At 35.8% G+C, this 24,767-nt stretch overlaps 1 protein-coding gene across 1 annotated transcript in view; it reads left to right on the forward strand.

Annotated features, from left to right (window-relative positions):
• The first annotated feature begins 12,883 nt into the window (after positions 1-12,883).
• Positions 12,884-24,767, forward strand: part of LOC145266579 (splicing factor 1-like) — a 74,732-nt gene continuing 62,848 nt past the window's right edge. Inside the window, exon 1 of the mRNA XM_080122419.1 lies at positions 12,884-13,200. Within this exon, the coding sequence (XP_079978545.1) occupies positions 13,161-13,200 (40 nt within the window). The 5' untranslated portion in view covers positions 12,884-13,160. The remainder of the gene's footprint in view (positions 13,201-24,767) is intronic.

The raw sequence follows: 24,767 nt of genomic DNA on the forward strand, positions 1-24,767 counted from the left end.
AGGAGAGAGAAAGAGAGAAGAGAGAGAGAAAGAGAGACAGAGAGAAGACGAGAGAGAGAGAGAGAGAGAGAGAGCAAGAGAGACAGAGAGAAGACAAAAGATCGAGTTGTCCAGCATGATTGGCATTTCTCCATCGTCGTTTGACCCCCCCCCCACATACACACATACACTTACAGCTAAACGCAGTTGTTATGCTCCGTCTTTCTCATTGTCGATGGGCAAAAGTTAATTGTAAATAAACTTGTATGTTGACAAATTCGTCTGCGTTGATTTTGAGAATAACAACAAAAGAATTGCCAAGTGTATATATGATTTCGCAAGCATTTGAAAAGTGCGTACTAGAAAATTATATATGCATTTAATAATGCAACAATAAGATTGAATACACCCGTGGCCTGAGTTGAGCTACATTTTGAACACCCGTGGCCTGAGTTGAGCTACACTTTGAACACCCATGGCCTGAGCTGAGCTACACTTTGAACACCCGTGGCCTGAGCTGAGCTACACTTTGAACACCCGTGGCCTGAGCTGAGCTACACTTTGAACACCCGTGGCCTGAGTGCTTGAAAGAATGAAAGTCACACTGTGTATTAATCTTCTTCAAATCTTTTCCCCAAAAAACAATTTATTTGTCCGAATAGAATGATACCATTTAAAGTTTACCAAGCTGCTCTGTTCAGATATTTAATCAAATTAAAATTCTTCAATTTACCGCAAAGTAAAATACCAGGCTGAGAAACTGGCATGGTCTATTCTTCTCTCGAGGGTAGATGGGACTCTCTTAAGCCGGTGTAAGCACCCCATCTAGTGATGGCGTCACGATAAAAAATACCCTTGATAGCTCTGGCAAAGCATCAAGTATTCAACTACCGACAAGATTTGAATTACACTACAAACTCGTGTAGTGAGTTCAATATCGACTGCGGCTGCACTGGATGGATGAAAATTCTTCAAGTGCTGAATCAAATCCAAACCTATAATACCATCCAAGGTGGAATGGTTCAAGTTATTACAGCCCGGACTTAGATGGAATCCTACCTCTTTTATATTTGTTACAACCTTATCAAAGCAAGGGATATCAAATTTTAAATTCAACTCTTCAGAAAACAATGCAAGGAAAGAAAAGGGTTTTTGAGGCCCCAATTTTAAGGACACTTCGAGTTGACGAAGATTAATTTTTTTGTATTTATAAATGTACTTATGGGCATACTTACTGGTGGCGAGTGTATACCTTCTCAAGAGACCATTTTTTTTTTTTTACACAGCACCAGAAAAGAACGAACATTGGCAGCTATTCGCATCTCCATGTAAAAAAAGTGGAATAAAACTGGCAAGGTTTGGCACATGTTGTAGCTTAGCTACCAATTTTACATTTTCTATCCACCCGACTACATCACCTTCAACACTAAAAGGTGGTATCACATCTTTGCCCAATCTCAGCATCCCAGATTCTATGATCTGTTCTCCGCTGGAAAAGCTTGTAATCAAATATGTTGGTATTATATGTATTCCATAAAGTAAGATGTCTCCACACTGCTGGTTTTCCTCTACCAAATAAATATGTCCAGAAAGAAAACCAACATTCAATAAAATGTATCCATATGAAATGGAAGAGAAAAGGAAAATTAAATGAAAAACAAAATATTTGTTCAAACTCCTGCTTTCCCACGACTAAATTCAACTGAAACTTTTCCATGTCCATCCTCTCTCTCTCTCTCTTTCTCTCTCTCTCTCTGCTTTTGAAACAAGAACTGCAGTTGTGCTTTCAACTCGTCCTTTTCATAACAGTTTCTGTCCTCTTATGTAAATCAATGCCGCATGTATATAACCAAGCCTTCTACAAATGAAGATTTTTTTCTTTCTCTTTCCCTCCCTCATTCCGCCATCTGACAGGAGAGAGGCGCACCTGTTTGTGTAAATTACTTTATTCTTTTCACCATGTAATCAATTTTTTTAATTACATTTTAGACCACACCTTCTTCAAACCTTTCCCCCAAAAAACAATTTATTTGTCTGAGCAGTTCAGACATTTAATCAAACTAAAATTCTTCAAGCGCTGGATCAAGTCCAAACCTATAATACCATCCAAGATGGAATGATTCAAGTTATTACAGCCTGGACTTTGACGGAATCCCACCTCTTTTATGTGTCACAAGGGATATCAAATTTAAAATCCAACTCTTCAGTAAACAATGCAAGAAAAGAGTTTTTGAGGCCCCAATTTTAAGGACACTTTGAGTTGACAATTAATATTTTTTGTATTTATAAATGTTGTTGTCGGCAGCCGATTTCTCGTATCTGTGAATTTCAGTTTCCTCTTCCCTCAGTGTTTGGATCGCAGATGGCTTCTCAGACCAATCCGGGCATGGAATTTGCATGGGCATAGAAGGCAAGCAATGCTTGGCAGGGGGCGTTGTTGTTCAGCACGATTTTTCCTTGCTTGCCTCTTAATCTCCACCAGTCTTCTTCTTTCTGCCTCGTATCCTTTGGTACCGTGTATGATGGATTGGCGCCACAGGCACCGATCCTGAGCTGTTGTTTTCCAGATGTGAAGATCAAATCCAGTGTTTTTTAGGGTGGACTTGAGTTGGTCCTTGTATTGCTGTAGAGAGCGGCCAATAGGTCTTTTTCCTGTGGCTAGCTCCGAGTACAGAGTTTGTCAAGGGAGCTTGTTTTCACCCATTCTGAGGATGTACCCCAACCAACGGAGTCTGTGCCTTATGGTGGTGGCCTCAATACTGGAGCTGTTTGCTCTCTCAAGAATGCTTGTGTTGGTTACATAGTCATACCATTTGATGTTCAGTATAGCTTGGAGTTTTTGTTGATGGAATTTTTCGAGTAAACAATGCAAGAAAAGAAAAGGGTTTTTGAGGCCCCAATTTTAAGGACACTTCGAGTTGATGAAGATTAATAGTTTTTGCATTTATAAATCTATTTATGGGCATACTAACTCGTTCCAAGTGTATACCCTCTCAAGAGTACACAGCACGGAAAAAAAATGAACATTGGCAGCCAGTGTCTATAAGACAATTGAAATGTATGAAGGATCCCCTCTTTCCCTTTACTGAAACAGGACTAATACATTTTTCGTGAGCTGACGGTAACGAAGGCTTCCCCTCAAAGGATTAAGTAGAATTTGAGCACATTACTGAAAAATGTATTCGATCCCTACAAGTAATGCACAGGTAGGGACATCCTCTTAACCCCAGATATTTCACATCTCTGTGCAAACCCAAGCAGTTTTTGTACAAATAGAACTCAGTTGCTCACTTAAGCCTTGACCTGAAAAATCTGAACGTAGAGCAATCCTTCGTTCAGTGTTCAATTTTATTGCATAATGTATAGTATTTATTGTTATTTCCAGAAAGGTTGGTATTGTCTGCCAGAATTTCCTTCCTTTGTGGTAAGGATTCTCTAAAAGGCTTCTTGTCCCCATATTGATGTTTATCAGATAAAAATGGTGGACATTTTTGGTGCCCAATTTCCTGCTCTTTTGAACAAGGTGCAGCCATATTGAATTCGACAATTTCTGGAATATTCTCAATTATTGCTCTGAACGACAGATATCTATCCTTGGTTTGGGACATTAATTCTTTCCGAATTTCGGCAAGAATCCTTTTAAATATCACGTAAGCAACTAGCTGTCCTGGAGATAAACCTTCCTTAAAATCTCTTTATTGAATGAGTGATTAAGTTCGGTCAAATCAGCTTTGACTCATTCAATATAATTTCGCAATTGGTCTAGATTTGTGAATGATGATAAATGATAAAGAATTTCTTCGAATATTTTATCTCTTATGTAATCAGGATCTAAGAATCTTTCCTTGAGGACATTCAAAGCTATTTTGAAGTTCTACAGGGTGTTCAAAAAGTCACTGAAGGGTTTTAAATTTAAATAGATTCTTTATTTTTGATGATATCTTTGTGTAATTTTAACACAATCTGACTAAGACATTGGGGAATTAAAAAAAAAAGAAAGAAAAAATGCAAAATTCAAACAATTTTTATGAAAGATAATGTCTTTTAAATGTTGCCCATTTTCAGCTTTGCATATTTGTACTCTTTCCAAATCATTGTTCACGACAGATTGCAGAATCTCTGGGTTGCAATTTAAATCCCTTATTTCGTTCCTGATGTTTTCCTTCAATTCTTGCAGGGTTTGGGGTGTAGGGGACTAAAAATTAGAGGACACCGGGGAGGAGTAATCTGCCCCTGCTCTAAGGCTTGTTGGTTTTTCCCTTTGGTCACGGGCAGACGTGTTGCCTTTTCCCTCTCAAGAAGAGGAGAACCTTCGTTCCACCACGAGGTGAGCTCTGAGAACTTTTTCCACCAGTTGGTGAATCTTATCGAACTGTCGCTATTGTATTGTGTTTTATTGTTGTTTAAATGTTTGTCAGTGTATAATAAATGTGTAAACGTAATTGGGCAATTGTGTTTATTCATATATTTTTTGTTTAGTTAAAACTAACAAGGGTTTGTTAACATAGATTCTTTCTTTATGATATGACCTGGGTTATCTCTTCCATGAAAATGTCATCGATAAGCTCTCTGAGTCAAAACAATTGACCCTTGATTTTGGTAAAATAATTTCACAACTTGCGTACATTGTCAATGCTATACTTATCGATAATTAATTTCCAAAATATTGTCTGTAAAATATTTGAAATAAAGAAAAAAAATAATCATTAATGGTAAAATGTGTTGCGGACCAGGATATAAAATACCGTAACTCGCTACAAGAAAAAATAATGAAACGAATTGAATGAAGGAAACCAAGGACTCAAATGTTGGAATAAAGTAAACATGTCGTTTATTTTCTGTTGAGAAATGAAAGTCTTGGGTGTACACGTGTTCATTTAGCCGTTGACGACTACGCGCGTGGAAGGAAAGGGGGAATGCAATAGAGAAATACGTAGTGGCAAGCAGGCCTGTAGAAAGAGAGGGTTAAGCCCAGTAGAGCGTCGTGCACATGTCTGTGTCGATGGACCAAAGCGAAGGGGAGACAGAGTGAGAAAAGTCAATTCAGTTCATGGAGAGGGAAAGCGTATAAAGTGTACTTGCGCTTGCCCCACATTACAGTAGCAGGGAAAGTGACGTTAGAACACGCGGTCGATTCGTTGACTAAGCAGCTCGAATGCTGGTCCAGACGAAAAAGGGAAGTTGACAGGTTTTGTTGACTTTTATACTGGGATCAGTGTTCTGACTCCACATGTCTGGCTTTCACTTTAAAGGAAGTGACGTTTCGCATGTGTGCGTACTTGTACGCATATGTGTGCGTATATGTGTGTACGTTAGCGTGTATGTGTGCGTATATGTGTGTGTGTGCGCGTATATGTGTGTGTGTGCGCGTACGTGCGTGCGTACATGTGGGTGTGTATATGTGTGTGAAAACATGTTCGAACAAATGGCAAAGATTTTCAACTCTTCAGTTACTTTTTGGACGCATTCTACAACTTCATATGTAAATCTGAGATTTTAATTTGTCTGCTTCATCTTCTAACAAAGATGTAAGGAATTCAAAACGTTTAAGAAAGGTTCGGAATGCAAATTTTTTTGAGGGGGGATTTTTTAAAAACCGGGCACTCGACTTCCAATCTCACCGTATGAGATTTTTTTCTTATTCCCCCGGTTCAAAACCTGCCCTTCAAACTTAGCGATATTCTCTCATACGCCCTGTGTGAGTGCCAAGTCTTCCTGGCAAATCGCAACTCGCTCATCTGCCTATTTGTCTACATATTCAGTCAATATCTGGTCTACAAGAGCTTCTCTGTCTGATAACCATTTTTTTTTTTTTTTTTTTTTTTTATTACATTTTCACCCCAAACAAGGCAAATTGCCACTTTGGTGTAGGGGGCTACTATAAGGGGCAGCAACTACTGGGGTACTATGTAGGGATTTGGGCAGCAAGGTGTCGGTTCACGTTACACTTGAACTTCTGCACGTCAGTACTGTTGGGGAAGCAGGGACCTGGAATGGAATTCCAGAGTCTTGCGGTTCTGGGGAAGAAACTATTGGAGTAAAAAGATCTTTTACATCTAGGGATCTCTACAGTGTGGGGGTGGGATTTAGCAGCCTGTCGGGTTTGTCGAGGGTGCTCACGTCGTGGGGGCACAAGTGATTGCAGTTCGTCAGAGCATTCACCACTAAAATACTTGTAGAAAAGGCAGAGAGATGCAACAGTTCGTCGATGGGACAGAGGCTGAAGCTTAGATGCCAGTTCAGGGCCTATCAGGTTTGCGACTCTCTTTTGAACCTTGTCAGATACATAAAAACTTGTTACCGATGGAGACATATTGGCCTTGTTCAGTTTTACACAGTTCCTTCGATTCAAAGTTTCTTTACATCCAGCATCCCTTCTAGATCCTTTGAAGTTGACATTTAAAACTAAACCAGTAGCTTCAATAAGTTTCACTTTGTTGTAACATATAAGGTTTAACAATTTTTTTTTTTTTTTTTTTTTACAAAGGCATCACCACATTATCAAGGCCCAGAGGCCACTCAAGGATAAGGGTTAAAGAGTGTACAGTAGAAATTGGTCAATATAGTAATCATTAGTAATGAAAATTTGGTAAATTTAATAACTTATATGGAACGGCTCATCAAGAACTTATTTACTTTAGACTTGAACACAACCATATTGTAGTCAGCCGGAAAGCAGGAAAACGGAAGACAATTCCACAGGCGTGCAGTTCTAAGAAAGAAGCTTTGTTCATGGAATCTACGTTTAGGTTTAGGCACAGATAAAGAGTGGGGGAAATTATTGATAGTGTTTACAGCTAGACGAGTGTTTCTTGTGAAAGTTTGACGAGGGGGACCATAGATTGAAGCTCAGTTGAACACTTTCCATGAAAATAACGATACATCAGAGACAAACTCGCAACATCTCTTCTGTGAGATAGAGGTTGCAAGGAGGAGAGAAGGACATCTCCTACGAGGCTACGAAGTCTATTTTGAACTCTATCAAGGCAGGACAAGTCCTTTCTAGCAGCTCCTGCCCAGATGTGGCAACAGTATTCCATCCTTGGACGTACCTGGCTCTTATATAGATAGAGAATAGCATCAGCAGTGAGATATCAATTCAACCCTAATTAACAAGCACAGACCATTACGAAATATCTGAAATGGATTACAACAATTAAAGTATAAGAACTCAATTAATAATCTAATAAACGGCTATATACCTGTCTGTCTGTCTGTCTTTCTCCATATTTTCAAACCATCTCCTCCGAAACTAAAAGTTGCAGAGTGGCGCCAGGGGCTTCAAATGATTAGATTTTTACGGACCGTTCTTTTATGGGTCTTTAACTGGTTAAAATTGGTTTTAAGGAGGTCAAAACTGAAACAAATCGTTAAACATTTTGTACATTCATCTTAGTTTATTTTTAATTTTTAATTGGTTTATATGCGTGTCACGTTGATACAGTGGTAACGTCACCAGCTTTAAATGCTACAGTTTTGGTTTCAATTCTAGTTGATGGCATCTAAATACTTCTTTTTTTTTTACTTTTGAAATAACAATATAGACAAATTAAAATATCATATTTAAGCGTATTTTACACTCGACAAAGCCCCCCCCCCTCCTCCTAGTGTAATATAAATATTTAATTTTATATTTTTGATTATAAGGACAAACTTTTAAACATGAATCATCTCAAATTTGAAAGATTTTTTTTATAGAGATTTCATTATTAAAAACACTAGATAGCTTAAACGCTTTCAAATTCTTTTCAGCCAGCGATTTTTTATTTCTGACATCAAAGCCAACAGGGTTGAGGACATTTCTGAAATGGCCTTTCCCCTGTTGACTGTGGTATGTTGTTGGTCCTGAGCAGTTCAAGAAGGCCCATTCTCTCAGGCTTTGCTTTCTGTCTTTGAGAATGGATTAGTTTATTGCAAATCCCCTGATACGCCCCTACCGAGGAATGCCAACAGAGCTGCTGAGGCATTTTTTTTTTTGCATGCCAGTGTCCTTTCTCTAGGATGCTAGCTCTTCAATCTCCTTTCCGACATTGTGTCACATCTTCTCACCATGGGAGTGAGGTAAATACCTTGGTGGTTCTGTGCTGTTCTAGGCGATCCATCCTCCCAGGCTTTCCCTTCTCTCTTTGAAAAGTGGTTAGTTTGTTGCTAATCGCCTGAGGCACCCTTAGCGAGGAATACCGACGGATCTACCAGGGCAGTTTTTTACAGGCCAGAGTGCTCTTCCTCTAGGGTAATAACTATTCAATCCTACGTTCCAATTCATGTATCAGATCTTCCCTCACCCCAAACAAGGCATATCGCCACTTGGACATATTCGATGCCTCCGTTTAGTCTCGAAAGACAAAAGATACCTCTGTAGGAACAGCTGCAAGTGTAATTGTGAGGCAAGGGTTGCGCAATCAGCAACCACACCTCTCCTGAATCGGCACCGCTTGAATCCAGTGGCAAGGAGAAGTCTAGGATTGAGATAAACAGAGAGCACATACAGCACCTGGTCACCCATTTAGTACTGACCAGGTTCAACATTGCTTAACTTCAGTGATCAATCGGGAACCGGTGTGTCAACATTATTATGCCATATATTGGACATAAGGGGCTACAATTTGGGAGCATGCTTAGGGAAGATGAACAAGACGTTGGTTAATGTTACATCTAAACTTCTGCATATCAGTACAGTTAGGGAAGAAAATTTTATCTGCTATGTCGTGCGGATGGTAATTCTTCTTAGCTTGATACCTGTGACTTAGATAAAGAGCAAGAAACATTTATGGGAGAAAAGAAAAAAAAAACTGAATATAATGATTTTTATTAGGTGAAAGTCCTGATAGGAAAAGGTCTGCAATCTGCTGGCTGGCAAGAATTGTCCATCTGGCTTACAAGCAGAAATCTTGTATAGTAACATTTTCGAAAGGGTAGACCTGGGAGAGAGAGAGAGAGAGAGAGAGAGAGAGGGAGGGAGGGAGGGAGGGAGAGAGAGAGCAGGATTCACTTACTGAAGGCAGTTCAAAGTTTGTATGAATCCTTTTTTTTTTTTTTTTTTTTTTTTTTTTTTTTACACAGTGATCACCACTTATCAAGGCCCGGAAGCCACTCAGGGATAAGGGTTATTGCAAGTACATCACGTTAGTGAGGAGATTTTATGAAGTGTTTAATTAGGGGGGCGGTTCATTAGGAATTTGTTAACATTAGACTTGAAGACATCCAAGTTGTAGTCCGGAGGGAAGCAGGCAGACGGAACAGAGTTCCACAGGCGTGCAGTTCTAAGAAAGAAGCTTTGCTCATGAAATCCGCGTTTTGATTTAGGCACAGATAGAGAGAGAGGGAGGGAGGGAGAGAGAGAGAGAGAGAGAGAGAGGGAGGGAGGGAGGGAGAGAGAGAGCAGGATTCACTTACTGAAGGCAGTTCAAAGTTTGTATGAATCCTTTATAGAAGATGTATTATTTTCTTTGGATTTGTATTACTATACACATAGATTCGAAAAAGTTGTCAAAAAAACAAATATATAACAAATATATATTATCAAAGGCAAAATAAGTTACTTTTCTACCAAACTGGATAATTTCTTAGTGTTTTTATTTAATGTAAAATGTTTATTTGGCTCAAAAAACGCAGTGTTTACTGATGTATTTGAAAAATACAAATGGCGGCAGACTTTGTGTTGAACACGTTACGTTTGGGAAAATGAGTTAAAACTAAAAAAAAACATACAAAATACTGTTAGGAACTCACTCAATATATGTTACTGTGACATAGGCTCATTGTAAGCGGTGTCCGTTCTCCATTAGATTCTGTGAGCTTCATTAGTCATACTCCTTTACAGGTAGTATTTTCATGTGCGTGACCAGACGATTAAGAATCCTTTTGTAATTTTTCCTCATTCACAATTCAGAGTTGAAATCCAAAAACTGCAGGTTCAAGTAACTAGAAACTTCCGCAAAATGGGTATATTTGCTGATAACACCACTCTCTATAACAGACACGAGAGGAAAACAAATCAACACATATCTAAGGAAATGGCAGAAACACTAGAGGATGACCTCCAATCTGTAGTGGAATGGAGACAAAAATGGATGGTCACATTCAATGCTGCCAAGACTAAGCTTGTCTCCTTCAATAATTACAAGACACCTTCACTACCACCAATAGCAATGGCACATTACCCAAAAGTACTTCCTTTAAACTCCTCAGCCTAACCTTTACAGGGAACATGAACTGGAATAGATACATTGAGAGCATTGCCAAGGCTGCTGCAAAGAAGGTGGACTCTCTCTACTGTGCTAGAAAGCTACTTACACCTGAAAGTATCCTGTACCTGTATAAGGCCACCATTCGCCCATGCATGGAGTACTGTTGTCACTGCATCTGATACTTGTCTCTCACTCCTTGACAGGGTTCAAAAGAGAGTGACCAACTTGATAGATCCTGAACTGTCATCTAAGCTCCAGCCTCTGTCCCATCGACGAAATGTTGCATCCCTCTACCTGTTCCATAAGTACTTTAATGGTGAACGCTCTGACAAACTACAAGCACTTGTACCCCCCTCGATGTGAATACCCCCGACAAACTCGACAAGCAACTGTCCCATCCCTTCACAGTAGAGATCCCTAGGTGTAAGAAAACCTTCTACTCCAATAGTATCTTCCCCAGAACTGCTAGACTTTGGAACTCTCTTCCGGGATTCTGCTTTCCCAACTGTACCGACATGCAGAAGTTCAAGTGTAATGTGAACAGACATCTTGTTACTCATCTCCCTTCATAATACCCCTGCAACTTATGTCCCCAATAGTAGCCCCTTACTTCAAAGTGGCACTGTGCCTTGTTTGGGGTGAAAATTGAATAAAAAAAAAAACCCAAAATTTATCCTGCATATTCCTTTTTATCCAGGGATAATTAATTCCTTCGAATACGTCACATATTTCAACTGTTTTAATGTCCAGTTAAGACAGAAAAGCTGGTTGTCTCTCAAATTTCCTTCGTCTCGAATTCTCCTGAGACTTATTCGCACATGTCAGGTAACTTGACTTAAAGGTCCTTTCATCTTCTGAAGGAATCAACAATTATTTTCCTTTCAACTATTTTAATGTCTAATGAAGACAGAGAAACTGTTCACAAAGTCATTTGGTTACTTTTCTTTGCCCGAGACCTCGATTAAACACGTCGGTAAACCTTGACACATTTAACCCTTTCTTCTTGAAGTCTGAACAACATCTGAATTTTCCTTTTCAAAAATGCACCACGAGGAAGACTTGGTGCGCAAAGAGAGGCTCGTTACGTAGAGGAGGAGGAAGACGAACTAAATATAGAGAAGGGGAACGAAGAAGAAAAGAGAGAAAGAAAAGGATAAAATAGTGGAAATAATTTTCCACACAGGCAACAGAAATAGAATTCCAAAGTCTAGCTGTTCGAAGGAAAAAAACTATTAGATTAGAAAGCTTCCTGGCATTTGGGGAACTCAACAGTGAAGAGGTGTGATTTTGTTGTTAAGTAGGTTTGTTGGGGGTAGTTACGTCGAAAGGCAAAAACGCAATGAGTTCATCAGGGCACATGCCATTAAAATACTTGTAAAAAAGGCACAGAGATGCAACATTGCGGAGATTAATACATTTATTAATGCTTGTGCAAAATAGGGAAATAAATACAGAAACGTTTAAAATAGCTGGTGCATTTTCGGAATAAGAACAAAGTTCGAGTTGCAAACTTGAATTTCCATTAAAAACTAATGCTATCTATTTAATTTTTATCCCCAGTTCAACTACGACCAACGTTATCTACTTAATTGCCCAGTCGCAATTAGTAAAATTAAAATATTACTGCATTATTATACAAAGCATGCACTTTCACGATCCATTGATTTGCCATTACTATTTTTAAATATAACTTAAACAAGGGAAGTAACTCAGTTTGGAATCTGTTTATTATTCAAGTATAACTTGTATTTTTTTGTTTCGAATACTATTTTCATTAATAATTAATTTTCGTATTTACAAAAAGGAAAATGTTACAAATTTAGGCGTGACAATTAAGTATATAATGTTGCTTTTTAACTGAAATTCAAATTTTGGGTTTGTATTACTGTACACATAGATTCGAAAAAGTTGTCAAAAAACAAATATAGAACAAATAAATGTTTTCAAAGGCAAGATAAGTTACTTTTCTACCTAACTGGATATATTTTTTGTGTGTTTATTCAGTGTAACATGTTTATTCAGCTCGAAAAACATGCAGTGTTTACCGATGTATTGGAAAATTCAAAATGGCAGCCGACTCTCTCTCGGAGAGGGTACGTTTGGGAAAAGGTATTATAAATAATAAATTAGACAAAATACTGTTAGAAAACAACCGAATACATGTCAACTTATGTCACGGTAACATATATTGAGCGAATTTCTAACAGTATTTTGTCTAGTTTATTATTTATAATACCTTTTCCCAAACGTACCCTCTCCGAGAGAGAGTCGGCTGCCATTTTGAATTTTCCAATACATCGGTAAACACTGTTTTTCGAGCTGAATAAACATGTTACACTGAATAAAACCACAAAAAATATATCTAGTTAGGTAGAAAAGTAACTTATCTTGCCTTTGATAACATTTATTTGTTCTATATTTGTTTTTTGACAACTTTTTCGAATCTATGTGTACAGTAATACAAACCCCAAATTTTCGATCTCAGTTACGAGAAAAAGAAGCGGTCAAACAGTATTGTAAATATACTTTATATTAATTACTATTAGTTTTATTAATGTGCTTATTAATGCTTTATTTGTGTGAAATAGGACAAAATAAATCGGGAAATTATTAAAATACATCATAATATTAAAAGCAAAGCCCTCCCCCCGAAAAATTGATAGCAAATTTCGTCCGAAAATGTGTGGGCGACATTTTTGTTTTCCCCCTTTTTCAAAACGAGGCTCGTTTTAGGTGTACGCCATTTTCAAAGCGTCGTCCACGCGAAATCCATCGCTCTTTTATTTATCTTCTGTTATATGTCGATTGGATTTACTTTGATGCTAGTTAATATAAACAAAACAAACCACGGAGACATATTGGCGTTATTGATGCAAAAAAAGAAAATAATATTGGATTTTGAGAAAGAGAAAAAACAAATAAACAAACAATCTTATTAAACCCCTGAAAGTACACCATTTTTCTTTTTAACTGTTAAATGCTTGCTCAAAAATGCTCTCCGCGACTGGAAACAAGAGACAGTTGGAATTCGGTAAGTATTTCTTTTCCTTTGATAAACAAATGAAATAATAATAATAAAAAAGATGTAACCTTTTTTTAATTATTATTATCGAATTTCGGTTTATTTTTGCTTCCATGTTTTAAAACCACGAAGATGTCATTAAAAACGTGATATAGTCTCACGTACGGAAGTCCAATGGCGCAATAACAACACAGAAAATTATGTGGTCAACGTGCACTGTCCAACCTGCAAAGGGTGTTTATTTCGAAAGCTGTTCTTAACATGGGAAAATTTGTGTTGTTTAAGGCATTTGGTACTAGTGCACTTATTGATCCGTGCTGTAATGTTATTATTTAAAAGGACATTCTTAACATGGGGAGGGGAGGATGTTTTGTACCTGTTCTGTACTTTAACCTTACACTTGAATAAAAAAAATCTTTAATTAAACTTGGAAATACGATTAAAAAAAATAGCGCGGATCAGTAAGTGCATTAGCACCAAACATTTTCTTATTTTTAACCCTCCTATGTTAAGAACGGCTTTCGGATATAAACCGTTGGTTGAACAGTGAGTGCACATTTGCACATTGACCATTTTTTTTTTTTTAAATCAGAAAGTTAAGTTTGTAATCGATGAGATTAACGTGAAAAAAAGGAAAAGTGTAAATTTTGGAATTTAGATGGAGTGGAGGTGGGGGGGGGCAATTTCTGAAACGTCCACCAAACGCTTTCAAATAAGTTAAGGCACTAGCAGGTAGAAGAATAACTTATCTTGCCTTTGGTAACATTTATTTATTTATTTTTCAATTCACCCTTTTGTTTCGTTGACTATTGCAAAAAAAAAAAAAAATGCCTCAAAAGTAACATTACAACTGCTAAATTATAACCCGTTTGTACATGTAAAATGCTGAAACAAAAATTAAACAAGAAAATATAGTCGCTATCTTTATAAACAAGTCGAGAAAGACTGAGGGGGGGGGAGACAACGATAACTCGATTTCATAATTTTCTAGCTTATCTCTTGATTTGTGTATGCACTTATTGAACTGCGCTATTTTAAAATAGTAATTTCAAGTTAAAGTTTTACAATATCTTTTCAGTTATTTTAGTCGGGCGCCATTTGTAATTTTACTCATTTTCGGATACTCATGCAGTAGTGCACTTATTGATTCGTGCTGAAATAATTAGGTTATTTTGAAAGCCATTCTTAACATGGAAACGGGAGGGTGTTGTGTACTTATTCTGTACTTTCACCTAACAATTTAATCGTAAAACTATAATTAAACTTCAAAATACTATTTTAAAAATTAGCGCAGACGCGGATTAACCAGTGGCACCGTTTTTCAAGCTGAATAAACATGTTTACATTAAATAAAAACAATAAAAAAGTATCCAGTTAGGTAGAAAAGTAACTTATCTTGCCTTTGCAAAATACTGTTAGAAAGAAACTCGCTCAATATGTTACCGTGACATGATCTGACATATATCCGGTGGGTTTTTAACAGTATTTTGTATAGTTTTTTTTATTTTTAACTCCTTTCCCCAAACTTACTGTGTCAAAGACAGAGCCCGGCGCCATTTTTAATTTTCCAATACATTGGTAAACACTGTTTTTCGAGCTGAATAAACATGTTACATTAAATAAAAAAACAAACACTAAAAGCATATCCAGTTAGGTAGAAAAGTAACTTATCTTGTTTTTGATAACATTTTGTTATATTTGTTTTTTTTTTTGTTTTTTTTTTGACAACTTTTTCGGATCTGTGTACAGTAATACAAACCCAAATGGGGTTTAGGTAAAGTTGTTTGAAAATAGTACCGCAATCCATTATTCAATTTTTTGATTGGATTGCCAACCCAAACTTAGGGTCAGTCTAAAGGGTATGATTATTTATTTATTCAGGTACTTAAATTCAATTTTTACAGTGTGTTTCATGGGTTTCTAAACAATAACATTATTTCAGCACGGCCCGTATTGAATAAGAACCGTATTCTGCAATAAGTATCCATCTCTTCCTGTACCGCTGTATATTAATAAAGCTTATTAAGTTAAATATTACCCTTTTGGGTTTCCATAGAATACAAATAACGAGCGTTTTCTTTCTTGCATGTAATTTTTCCTTAATTTTTTTTTTTTTTTACGAGAAAACACGTGTTTACTTTATTCATTTATGTCGATTTTTTTTAAAAAACCGAATCTTCAATCTCATGCAAAATACGGACCGTGCTGAAATAATGTTATTAGGTTGGTGCAAAATAGTCATTATTTCAACATTTGAAAGGGGTGCTCATTTTTTCGTTACAACATTATAGTAAATCAATCCCCCTATTTGTAAACACGGAAAGGAATTATTGACTTTTGTATTTTCGGTACGGTAAATATCCAGATACGCTACAACAGAACACCGACCACTCTAATTTGTTTTTTTTTTTTATATAGTTAATTGAGGTCGCTGACAACGAATCTGATAGTCAAACTTGGGGCAAATTTACCGTTTGCATGGTATTAACCCCTGAACCCACGAACTACTTTCCACCATTTTGCAGCTTCCGTTTACGCTACGCGCGTGCGCTGCAACATAAACGGCGGCTTGCTTTGCTTCACCTTGCAAACTGCCTTCTCACATGGCGTACCAATCAAAAAATTACGGACTGACATTTTTTAATGACTTATAATTAAAAAGTACAACAAATTGGGAACTTTTTTTTTTTTGTCTCACGTAGTTTTTAATGCGGTTTACAAAAACATAAGCACCAAACATTTGTTTTTCGTTCCTTTTTTTTTTTTTTGCGGGAGGAGGATTCAATTATAGAACTTTTAATAGGTGCTTTTTGCTTCTGCTTCAGTGAAGCTGCTTCTGCAGTTTAGCTAACCGTTTTTCCGTAAATGCACCGACATTTACCAATTAGAACACCATTTAACAGTTTTAGAAGATTTTACTGTTTACATTGGAGGCGCGAGCGGGATGGTGTTCTAATTGGTAAATGTCAGTGCGTTTGCGTTACTTTTTGGAAATTTGAAAATCCTATATTCCAGGGGGGAAAAAAACAATTAAATTACCCCCCCCCCCTCTCCCCAACTTGGAGTGCTTTCTTTTTCTTGTTTTATTTCTTTTAAAGCTAATTTTAAATTTTCCACCCAAAAAGTGCTATAATGTATTTTTGAAAATTAGAAAATTCTATGTCCTGGAAAAAAAAAAAAAAAAAAAAAAAAAAATACCCCCTCCTCCCCACACACACAATTTGGTGTGCTTCTTTTCTTTTCTTGCTTTATTTTTTTTTTTATCTAATTTCAAATTTTCCGCGGAAGATTTGTGCGCCATGTGAGAATGCAGTTTGCTTGGTGAAGCCCGGTATCAGAATTTTTGACACCCCTAACACGAAACTGCGAATAAAATATAAAAAACTCGTAATTTCTCTTTTAAAAGTGGGTTGTTTATTTTATGGATTATACTTCCAAAATAAACTATTAAAGTTGTTTTAAAAGTAAAAGTGATGAAATTAATTGAATTTTACGAGCTCAGTATTTTTCAATTTTTAAATTTTAAAAATCTATCAATTTTTCTATTGATTCTATTTTTACGATATTTTCAGGGTCAATGTGAAATTTTATGCCCTTTCCAATAGACCGAATATAATATTTTAGACAAACGTTTTTTTTTTTTTTTAATTCACCCCCCCCCCAATTTCAAGTGTCTATTAAAAAGTAAATTAATTTACTCACCAAAATTTTATATATCACAAATTGAAGATAAAAGATCAATCTATCTATATATCTATAAAAGTGAACGTGTCTGTCTGTCTGTGTGTCTGTCTACATTTCCCTACGCAATAACTGTCAATTTTTAGTCTATAGACTCGAAATTTGAAATACCGGGTACTGAGATTTGGGAAAATCGATGTGACGGGTGTCAGCCAGAAATTTGGCTGTTAAGGGGTCAAAGTTCAACGATTTGACCTTTAAGAACTCTACCAAACTCCTCCGACAATTTTGAGTCTAGACACTTGAAATTTTAGATATAGGTTCCTTGAACCTGGATCTAACTTAATAAAGTTATTTGAGCCCGAAACTATAAATTTTAAGGGTCATAATAGGGGTCAAAGTTTTAAAAAATTAACCATTTTTTTGTTTTTTTGCTTTTTTTGCACAGCATACACCTCCAAACACCCGAGCAACGCCGGGCACCCCTGCTAGTAAATAATATATTCAAATTTAAAACAAAAAAGTGTTTTTTAGAAATTTACCTGTAAAGTCCGAAGTTTAAAAGATTTTTTTTAAAAAAACACTTTTTTTAAAATGAAACCTTGGTCCTTGTTCCTTTAATTGAAAAAAAAATTAGGGTTTGAATTACATTTTTTTCGAGTAGTTATAAGCTTGGAAAGACAAGGGGTCGAATTCACGCCTCCAATTTTGAAATGTCTATTAAAAAGTAAATAATTAATTTACTCACCAAAGTGTTATATCACAAATTGAAGATAAAAGATCAATAAATAATATATTCAAATTTAAAACAAAAAAAAAAGTAGTGTTTTTTTAGAAATTTACCTGTAAATCCGAAGTTTAAAACCTTTTTTTAAAAAAACATTTTTTTTTTTTTTTTTTAATGAAACCTTGGTCCTTGTTCCTTTAATTGAAAAAAAAATTAGGGCTTGAATTACATTTTTCGAGTAGTTATAAGCTTGAAAAGACGGGGTGGAATTATTCAATATTTTTCACGAAATTTCTGACACACCTTCAGGCTGAAGCCGTCGTTTATGCTACAGCGCGCACGCGCGTAAATGGAAGTTGCAACATGGTGGAAAGTAGTTCGTGGGTTCAGGGGTTAATACCATGCAAACGGTAAACTTGCCACAAGTTTGACTATCAGATTTGTTGTCAGCGACTTCAATTACCTATAAAAAAAAAAAAAAAAAAAAATTATAGTGGTCGGTGTTCTGTTGTAGCGTATCTGGATATTTACATTTGGTACTTGTGCAGTGTGCACTTTTGTTACCGTGCTGAAATAACGTTATTCCAAAAAGCATTCGGTGCTAATGCACTTACTGCCGCAATGCCGCGCTACTTTTTAAATTGTATTTCCAAGTTTAAGATTTTATAGTATGTCTTTTTTTTTTTTTATTATTTTTATTATTCAATTGTAAGGTTAAAGTACAGAATAGGTACAAAACACCCTCCCCATGTAAAGAATGGCTTTTTAAATAACGTTATTTCAGCACGGATCAATAAAGTGCACTAGTACCGAAAAAAAAAAAAATATCGTGGAACCTGGATTTAATCTAAAAAAAAAAAAAAAAAAACAAGTGCATAAGCACTTTTTTCTCTTTTCCTATTTGTAAACATGGAAGTAGACTTTGGGGGGGTGGTGCTGAAAACGAATGTCACATTTAAATTTTTCTTACGCAAATAGTTTAACGGATATCAAGCAATATAATCCTTTGTTATAAGTGGTGGCCATTGTTGTACGCGCAAGCGCGCATATTTAAGATTAAATTCAAGTTTCACAATATCTTTTTTATTGTTAGGTGGAAGGTAACCAAAGTGCCCAACTACAAAAAAAAAAAAAAAAAAAAATGTACAATAATTCATTTCCGGGTAACGGTCAATATTACCTTACGCTACTAGAACACCAACTACTCTCCTTGGCCTTGTTATTTATTTGCTTCCCCACTGAGCAAATTAGGCAGGAGGCCGTTTTTTAATGTGGGGATAGGGGGAGGGGGAGGGAAATGGGGATCCAGCTCCCGAGAGGAGGGAAGTGGGAGCTGGATTAGAAACTGTTGGTATGAAGGGTTGGCCCTTCAGTGACCAAGGTCAGATATGTGGGGTTACCCCCACATATGGTCTTTGTGCTAGTCATAGCTTTGCAGTATCTGCCGGAACAGATGGTATTTATTTGCTCCCCCACTGAGCAAATTAGGCACAAGGCCGTTTTTAATGTGAGGTAAAAACCAGCTCCCCTAAAACTAGGCAAAAAGGGGGCACTCTGGTTACCAAAAATAATAATTGTCCCAGTATAGAGGGTTTCCCCTCCATTGACTGGTACAAATTATCTTAAGTGCAGTATCTGTCGGAACAGATACTACACTTTGATCTTGACGCCCGGACCCCGTAGTAGTATAGTATCTGTTCTTCAGATGCTGCAGTGCTGCACTTCATTTTCTTGTTCTCTTTCGGTGGAGGAGAAATCCTTCACGACTGAGACAATTTTTATTTTTGTACCTTGTCTAACTCTGTCCCGTGGGGAGGCATAGTAAATAGGTACTCTAATTTGTTTTTTTTTTGGGGGGGGGGGGTATTCGAGGTCGCTGACAACGAATCTGATAAACCCGTCATAAATTTACTGCTGGCATGGTTAACCCCTGAGCCATGGGACTATTTTGCGCCAATTTACCGTTTTCGGCAGTGTTTTTCTTACATAATGCGTTCGCTTACGAACGATCTTAGTAAAGTAACCTATCACATCGCGTAGGAATTTTTAAGCGCCCATTTGAAATGTTTTTCAAAAAACAAAATATGTGATTTTTTACGGAGTTTTTTTTATGCATTTTAATTGATCTAAAAAATAGTTTTCACGGGCGGTTTACAAAAACATTAGCACCAATAAGGGACTGCCAAAATTCACCACAGAATTACCCCACCCTATATGTAACACGATGTAACTTTATTATAAATTAATATTATCAGTATAACTTTTGTACCATTTAAAAGAAGAACGGCGAAATAAACCAGTAATAATTAAAAAAATTTTTCATCGAACGAAAATAATGAAATTGCGAGACAAAACTCGTGTTTGCATAATCGGCGCTTTAAAATAACGTTCCCATGTAGTAGACATTCCGAACGTGAAAACATACCCGTGTTTAATAAATGTAGCAAAAATCAACTAATGGCCAGATTTTCGTGAAATTTTCGATACTTATCCATTTTAGAATGAAATTACATAAAATGCAGTTTTTGTAAAATATACGAGGGGAAATATTTTTTTAGTGTGTGCCCCCCCCATTTATTTTTCGAAATTCGAACAAAATATATTTAAATCTAAATTTCTATTTATTATGAAACATAAGAGTTCAAATAAGTAAAAAATATTTATTTTAAAAAATTTAAATACATATTGAACAAAAATTTACCTTGAAATTGCAATTACAAAATTGATATAAACTTACTATTATGTTTTTGTTTTTTTAAAATAGCGTTTTTTCGAATTAATATATACTATAGTCAGTTGAATTGCCAAGAAAAAGAAACTTCGTAAACATTAATTTTTTCTTGCTTTCCGAGCTGTTGGAAAACTGCTTCTGTGGTACCAGTATTCAAGAATTCTGGCGAAAGAACTGACCCATTAAATTATCGCCCTATTAGCCTCCTCCCACTTTTTGCCAAAATATTTGAGACCTTAATTAACCATGCTCTAGTCCAGCACCTTACAGATGCTAAACTTCTGACCGACCATCAATATGGATTTAGACAAGCCCGTTCCACGGCAGACATCCTAACTGTAATCTCTGAACGCATATACCATTCACTGGACAAAGCGGGAGTGGGCAGAGCGGTAGCTCTAGATATATCTAAGGCTTTTGACAGGGTATGGCATGAGGGTCTCCTCAGGAAGATTAGATCTTACGGTATCACTGGTAGAATACTTAACATAATTAAATCCTTCTTAGATAAGAGAAAAATCCAGGTTGTCCTCGACGGTCGTACGTCTAAACAATATAATATAAATGCGGGAGTGCCCCAGGGATCTATCCTTGAACCTCTGCTGTTCCTGATATTCATAAATGACCTCCCCGACAAAATTGCCTCTGAGATGGGTATATATGCTGATGACACCACACTCTATAGCAGGCACGACAGGAAAACAAATGAACATATATCTAAAGTAATGGCAGAAACACTAGAGGATGACCTCAAATCAGTAGTGGAATGGGGACAAAAATGGATGGTAACGTTCAATGCCACCAAGACAAAACTGGTTTCATTCAATAATTACAAGAAACCTTCTCTACCACCTATAGCAATGGCCAACAACTCTTTAGCTGAGAGTACGTCTTTCAAGCTCCTTGGCCTAACGTTCACAGGAAACATGAGCTGGAACAATTACATCGAGGGCATTGCCAGGGCCGCTGCAAGGAAGGTGGGCTCTCTCTACCGTGCTAGAAAACTTCTAACACCCGAAAGTATCCTGTACCTCTATAAGGCCACTATTCGCCCATGTATGGAGTATTGCTGTCACATTTGGGCCGGTGCATCGGCTACTAGTCTCTCGCTCCTTGACAGGGTTCAAAAGAAAGTCGCAAATCTGATAGGCCCTAAACTGGCATCAAAACTTCAGCCTCTGTCCCATCGTCGAAACGTTGCATCCCTCTGCCTGTTCTACAAGTATTATAATGGTGAATGCTCTGAAGAACTGCAAGCACTTGTGCCCCCACGACGTGAACACCCTCGACAGACCCGACAAGCTACAAAATCCCACCCCCACACTGTAGAGATCCCTAGATGTAAAAGATCTTTCTACTCCAGTAGTTTCTTCCCCAGAACTGCTAGACTTTGGAATTCCATTCCAGGTCACTGCTTCCCCAACTGTACTGACATGCATAAGTTCAAGTGCAACGTGAACCAACATCTCGCTGCCCTAATCCCTACATAGTACCCCAGTAGATGTTTCCCCTGATAGTAGCCCCCTACATTAAAGTGGCAATGTGCCTTGTTTGGGGTGAAAATGTAATAAAAAAAAAAAAAAAAAAAAAAAAAAGATTAAAACTTCATTATTTCAAAATGTTCCGTTACAGTATAGATTTTTAATTGTTTAAATTTTTTTTTAAATATTAAGTTTTAATATAAACATGGCTCTTGTCAGCTATTTTATCGCCAGATTAAAACCAATTTGAAAATATTATTGCACAAATATTAAGCATTTTGTAGCCCCTCTCTCATATTTTGTTTCTCTTTTTACCGAACAAAATATGGAACCCCGTAGGTAACCAAATGAACATTCAGTAAAACCGTAATTCATATTTAATATACAAATGTTTATAATATTATTAATCGTTGAACTGTGTAAATCTTAAAACCTAACAAAATTATAACAAAGATTAATTATTAATTGCAGTTTGAAGGAGATAAACAAAGGTTTTAAAAAACCATTAATTCGCTTCTGCTTTTCCATAGTTCGTATAGTACACACAAATCTGACGCCACAGAAACATGCGATCCAATCTTCACAATCGTTTGGCAGTCACTAAGCGCAAAACACATTGTTTATTGTTATTTATTTATTTATTTGTTTATTATTTATTATTTTTTTTTGAATTCAGTTAAAGAACTTGCGTAGTTTAACAGCTGATGTTTTTCGTTTTTTGGGAGGGGGAGTCAATTATAGAACTTGTGTAGCTTAGGAGGTGCTTCTGCAGTTTAATTAACCTTTTTTTCCGTAAGTAACGTGCTGACATTTACCGATTAGAATACTATTTAACATTTTTAGGTGATTTTACTATTTTCTGTTTACATTGGAGACGAGGTGGGGGGGGCTGGTGTTGTTTGGGCGTAATTTTTAACATGGCGAACATGGGGAGGGGGGCTTAATATGGTTTTCTTTAGCTATTCTGTATTTTTATCCAATTTAATAAAAAAGATCCCGAATTTAACTTGAAAATTCGGATTCGTTTTACAATACATATATATATATATAACAAGTCAATGTGCGATGTCCTAGCTGGAAAAGTTTTTTTTAGTGTTTTTACTCCTTTAAGCGTTTATTTGGTTCGAAAAACAAATGTAGTCGAGCGTTAGGCGAGAACAAGAAAAATGGCCGCGAATTAACACCTGAATATTTGAAGAATTTTAAAGCTATGACTTTTTATTCGATAGTTTAAAGGCTTTACCTATTCCATTTATTTATTATTAAAGTAATTTTAATCGTTTGTTAATAATTACTTCGTGACTCTCCAAAAGCCTTTGTTGAATAAAATGCCATGGGTTAAACATTCTTATCAAATTCTCATTTAATGAAAAGATTGAAAGTTTTGGGAGCTATTTTTTTTATTCCTTGGCCTTTAGTTCTTGTTTATTACTTATTTGTTTTGGTATTATTTGACCAAGAAAAAATCGGAGTTTAAAATTTATTTTTTTTTTAATTTCGTTATTTATTTCATTTTCAGTGAATTTTATTAAGTACGCATGGAAAAACAAAAAAAATTGTTTCATTTTAGTAACGAAATAATTCGTTCTTACTAAAATAAGTGGAAATACATCTTTTCTGGTAAAAATAAAAATAAAGTTCGTTTCATTTTGTTCTCGAGTTTCCGATTCGATGTTTAAGTTTGAACGCGGACGATTTTTTTTAACGGTGATTTTTGGCCAGGGTATTCCGATATCGACATTTACCGGTTAATAAATATAAGGTGGTAGTTAAGTAATCGCTAATGGTGTAAATTGGGTAGAATTAGATTGGTTATGGGGACAGCTCAACCAGAATTTGTTTACATGGGATTTGGAAGCTCCATGTTGTATTCAACCGGGACTTTCGTTTTAAAATAAATGCTTTAAAATAAGTTAAGACACTAAAAAAAAAAAAAACTTATTCCGGTAAGGAAAAGAGTAACTATAATCTTTCATTTGGTAACATTTTTTTCTCATCCACCAATGTTACTAAAAAGGCAACTGGGTTGTTGATTTTTCGAGATTGTTGATTTTTCATGACTAACGTTGAGCAAAACTTTTCTGGTTCATCGAAGCACAAAATGTATTTTTGTAAGTATAAAAACATTCTTGGTGCTTGTACAGATCAACCCACATCCCCTACCCATACCAGCTCAATAAAATTTGGAAGTGAAAAACGTAGTCATCATACAAAGGTGAAACTGGAGTTCCTGAAATGGAAAATGAAAACGAAAAAATTTCTAATTTTGTTGAATATCTACGTTAACCCATTTTTAACTCAACGCTAACAACAAAATGTTGGTGTTTTTATAAAATTTTTAGTCACATATTTATTTTTATATTTTTATTTTTATTCACATATAAAAAATAAATATGACTAAAAAAATAAAATATAAAAATAAATGTGAGTAAAAAATAAATATAAAAATATTTTTATTCACATTTTTATATTTTATTTTTAGTCACATATTTTTATTTTATTTATTTTTTTAGTCACATATTTTTATTTTTATTTTTTTAGTCACATATTTTTATTTTATTTATTTTTTTAGTCACATATTTTTATTTTATTTATTTTTTTAGTCACATATTTTTATTTTTTTTTTTTTTTAGTCACTTATTTTTATATATATATTTTTTTTTTAGTCATTTATTTTTATATTTTATTTTTTTTTACTAATCGTCATTTACACCGATTTTAGATTCTACATGGGGTGGGGGCAATTACATTATAAACAGTTTGTAAAAAACAAAAAAAAAAAAAAAAAAAAAGGCGCTTCTACAGAGTTGATGATATGAGAACAGGCAACCTAGAACTCGTACTCTACATGAATCCTTGATGTAGCTTTCACAGTACCAGGATACCAAGAATCCTAGTAAGCAACTATATATTCACCACTTGCTGGTAATTTTCGTAATTTCTATTTTGTTGTTTT

The sequence above is a fragment of the Euprymna scolopes genome, chromosome 41 (assembly GCF_053919585.1).
Source record: "Euprymna scolopes isolate OS-2025 chromosome 41, ASM5391958v1, whole genome shotgun sequence".
Taxonomy (NCBI): domain Eukaryota; kingdom Metazoa; phylum Mollusca; class Cephalopoda; order Sepiida; family Sepiolidae; genus Euprymna; species Euprymna scolopes.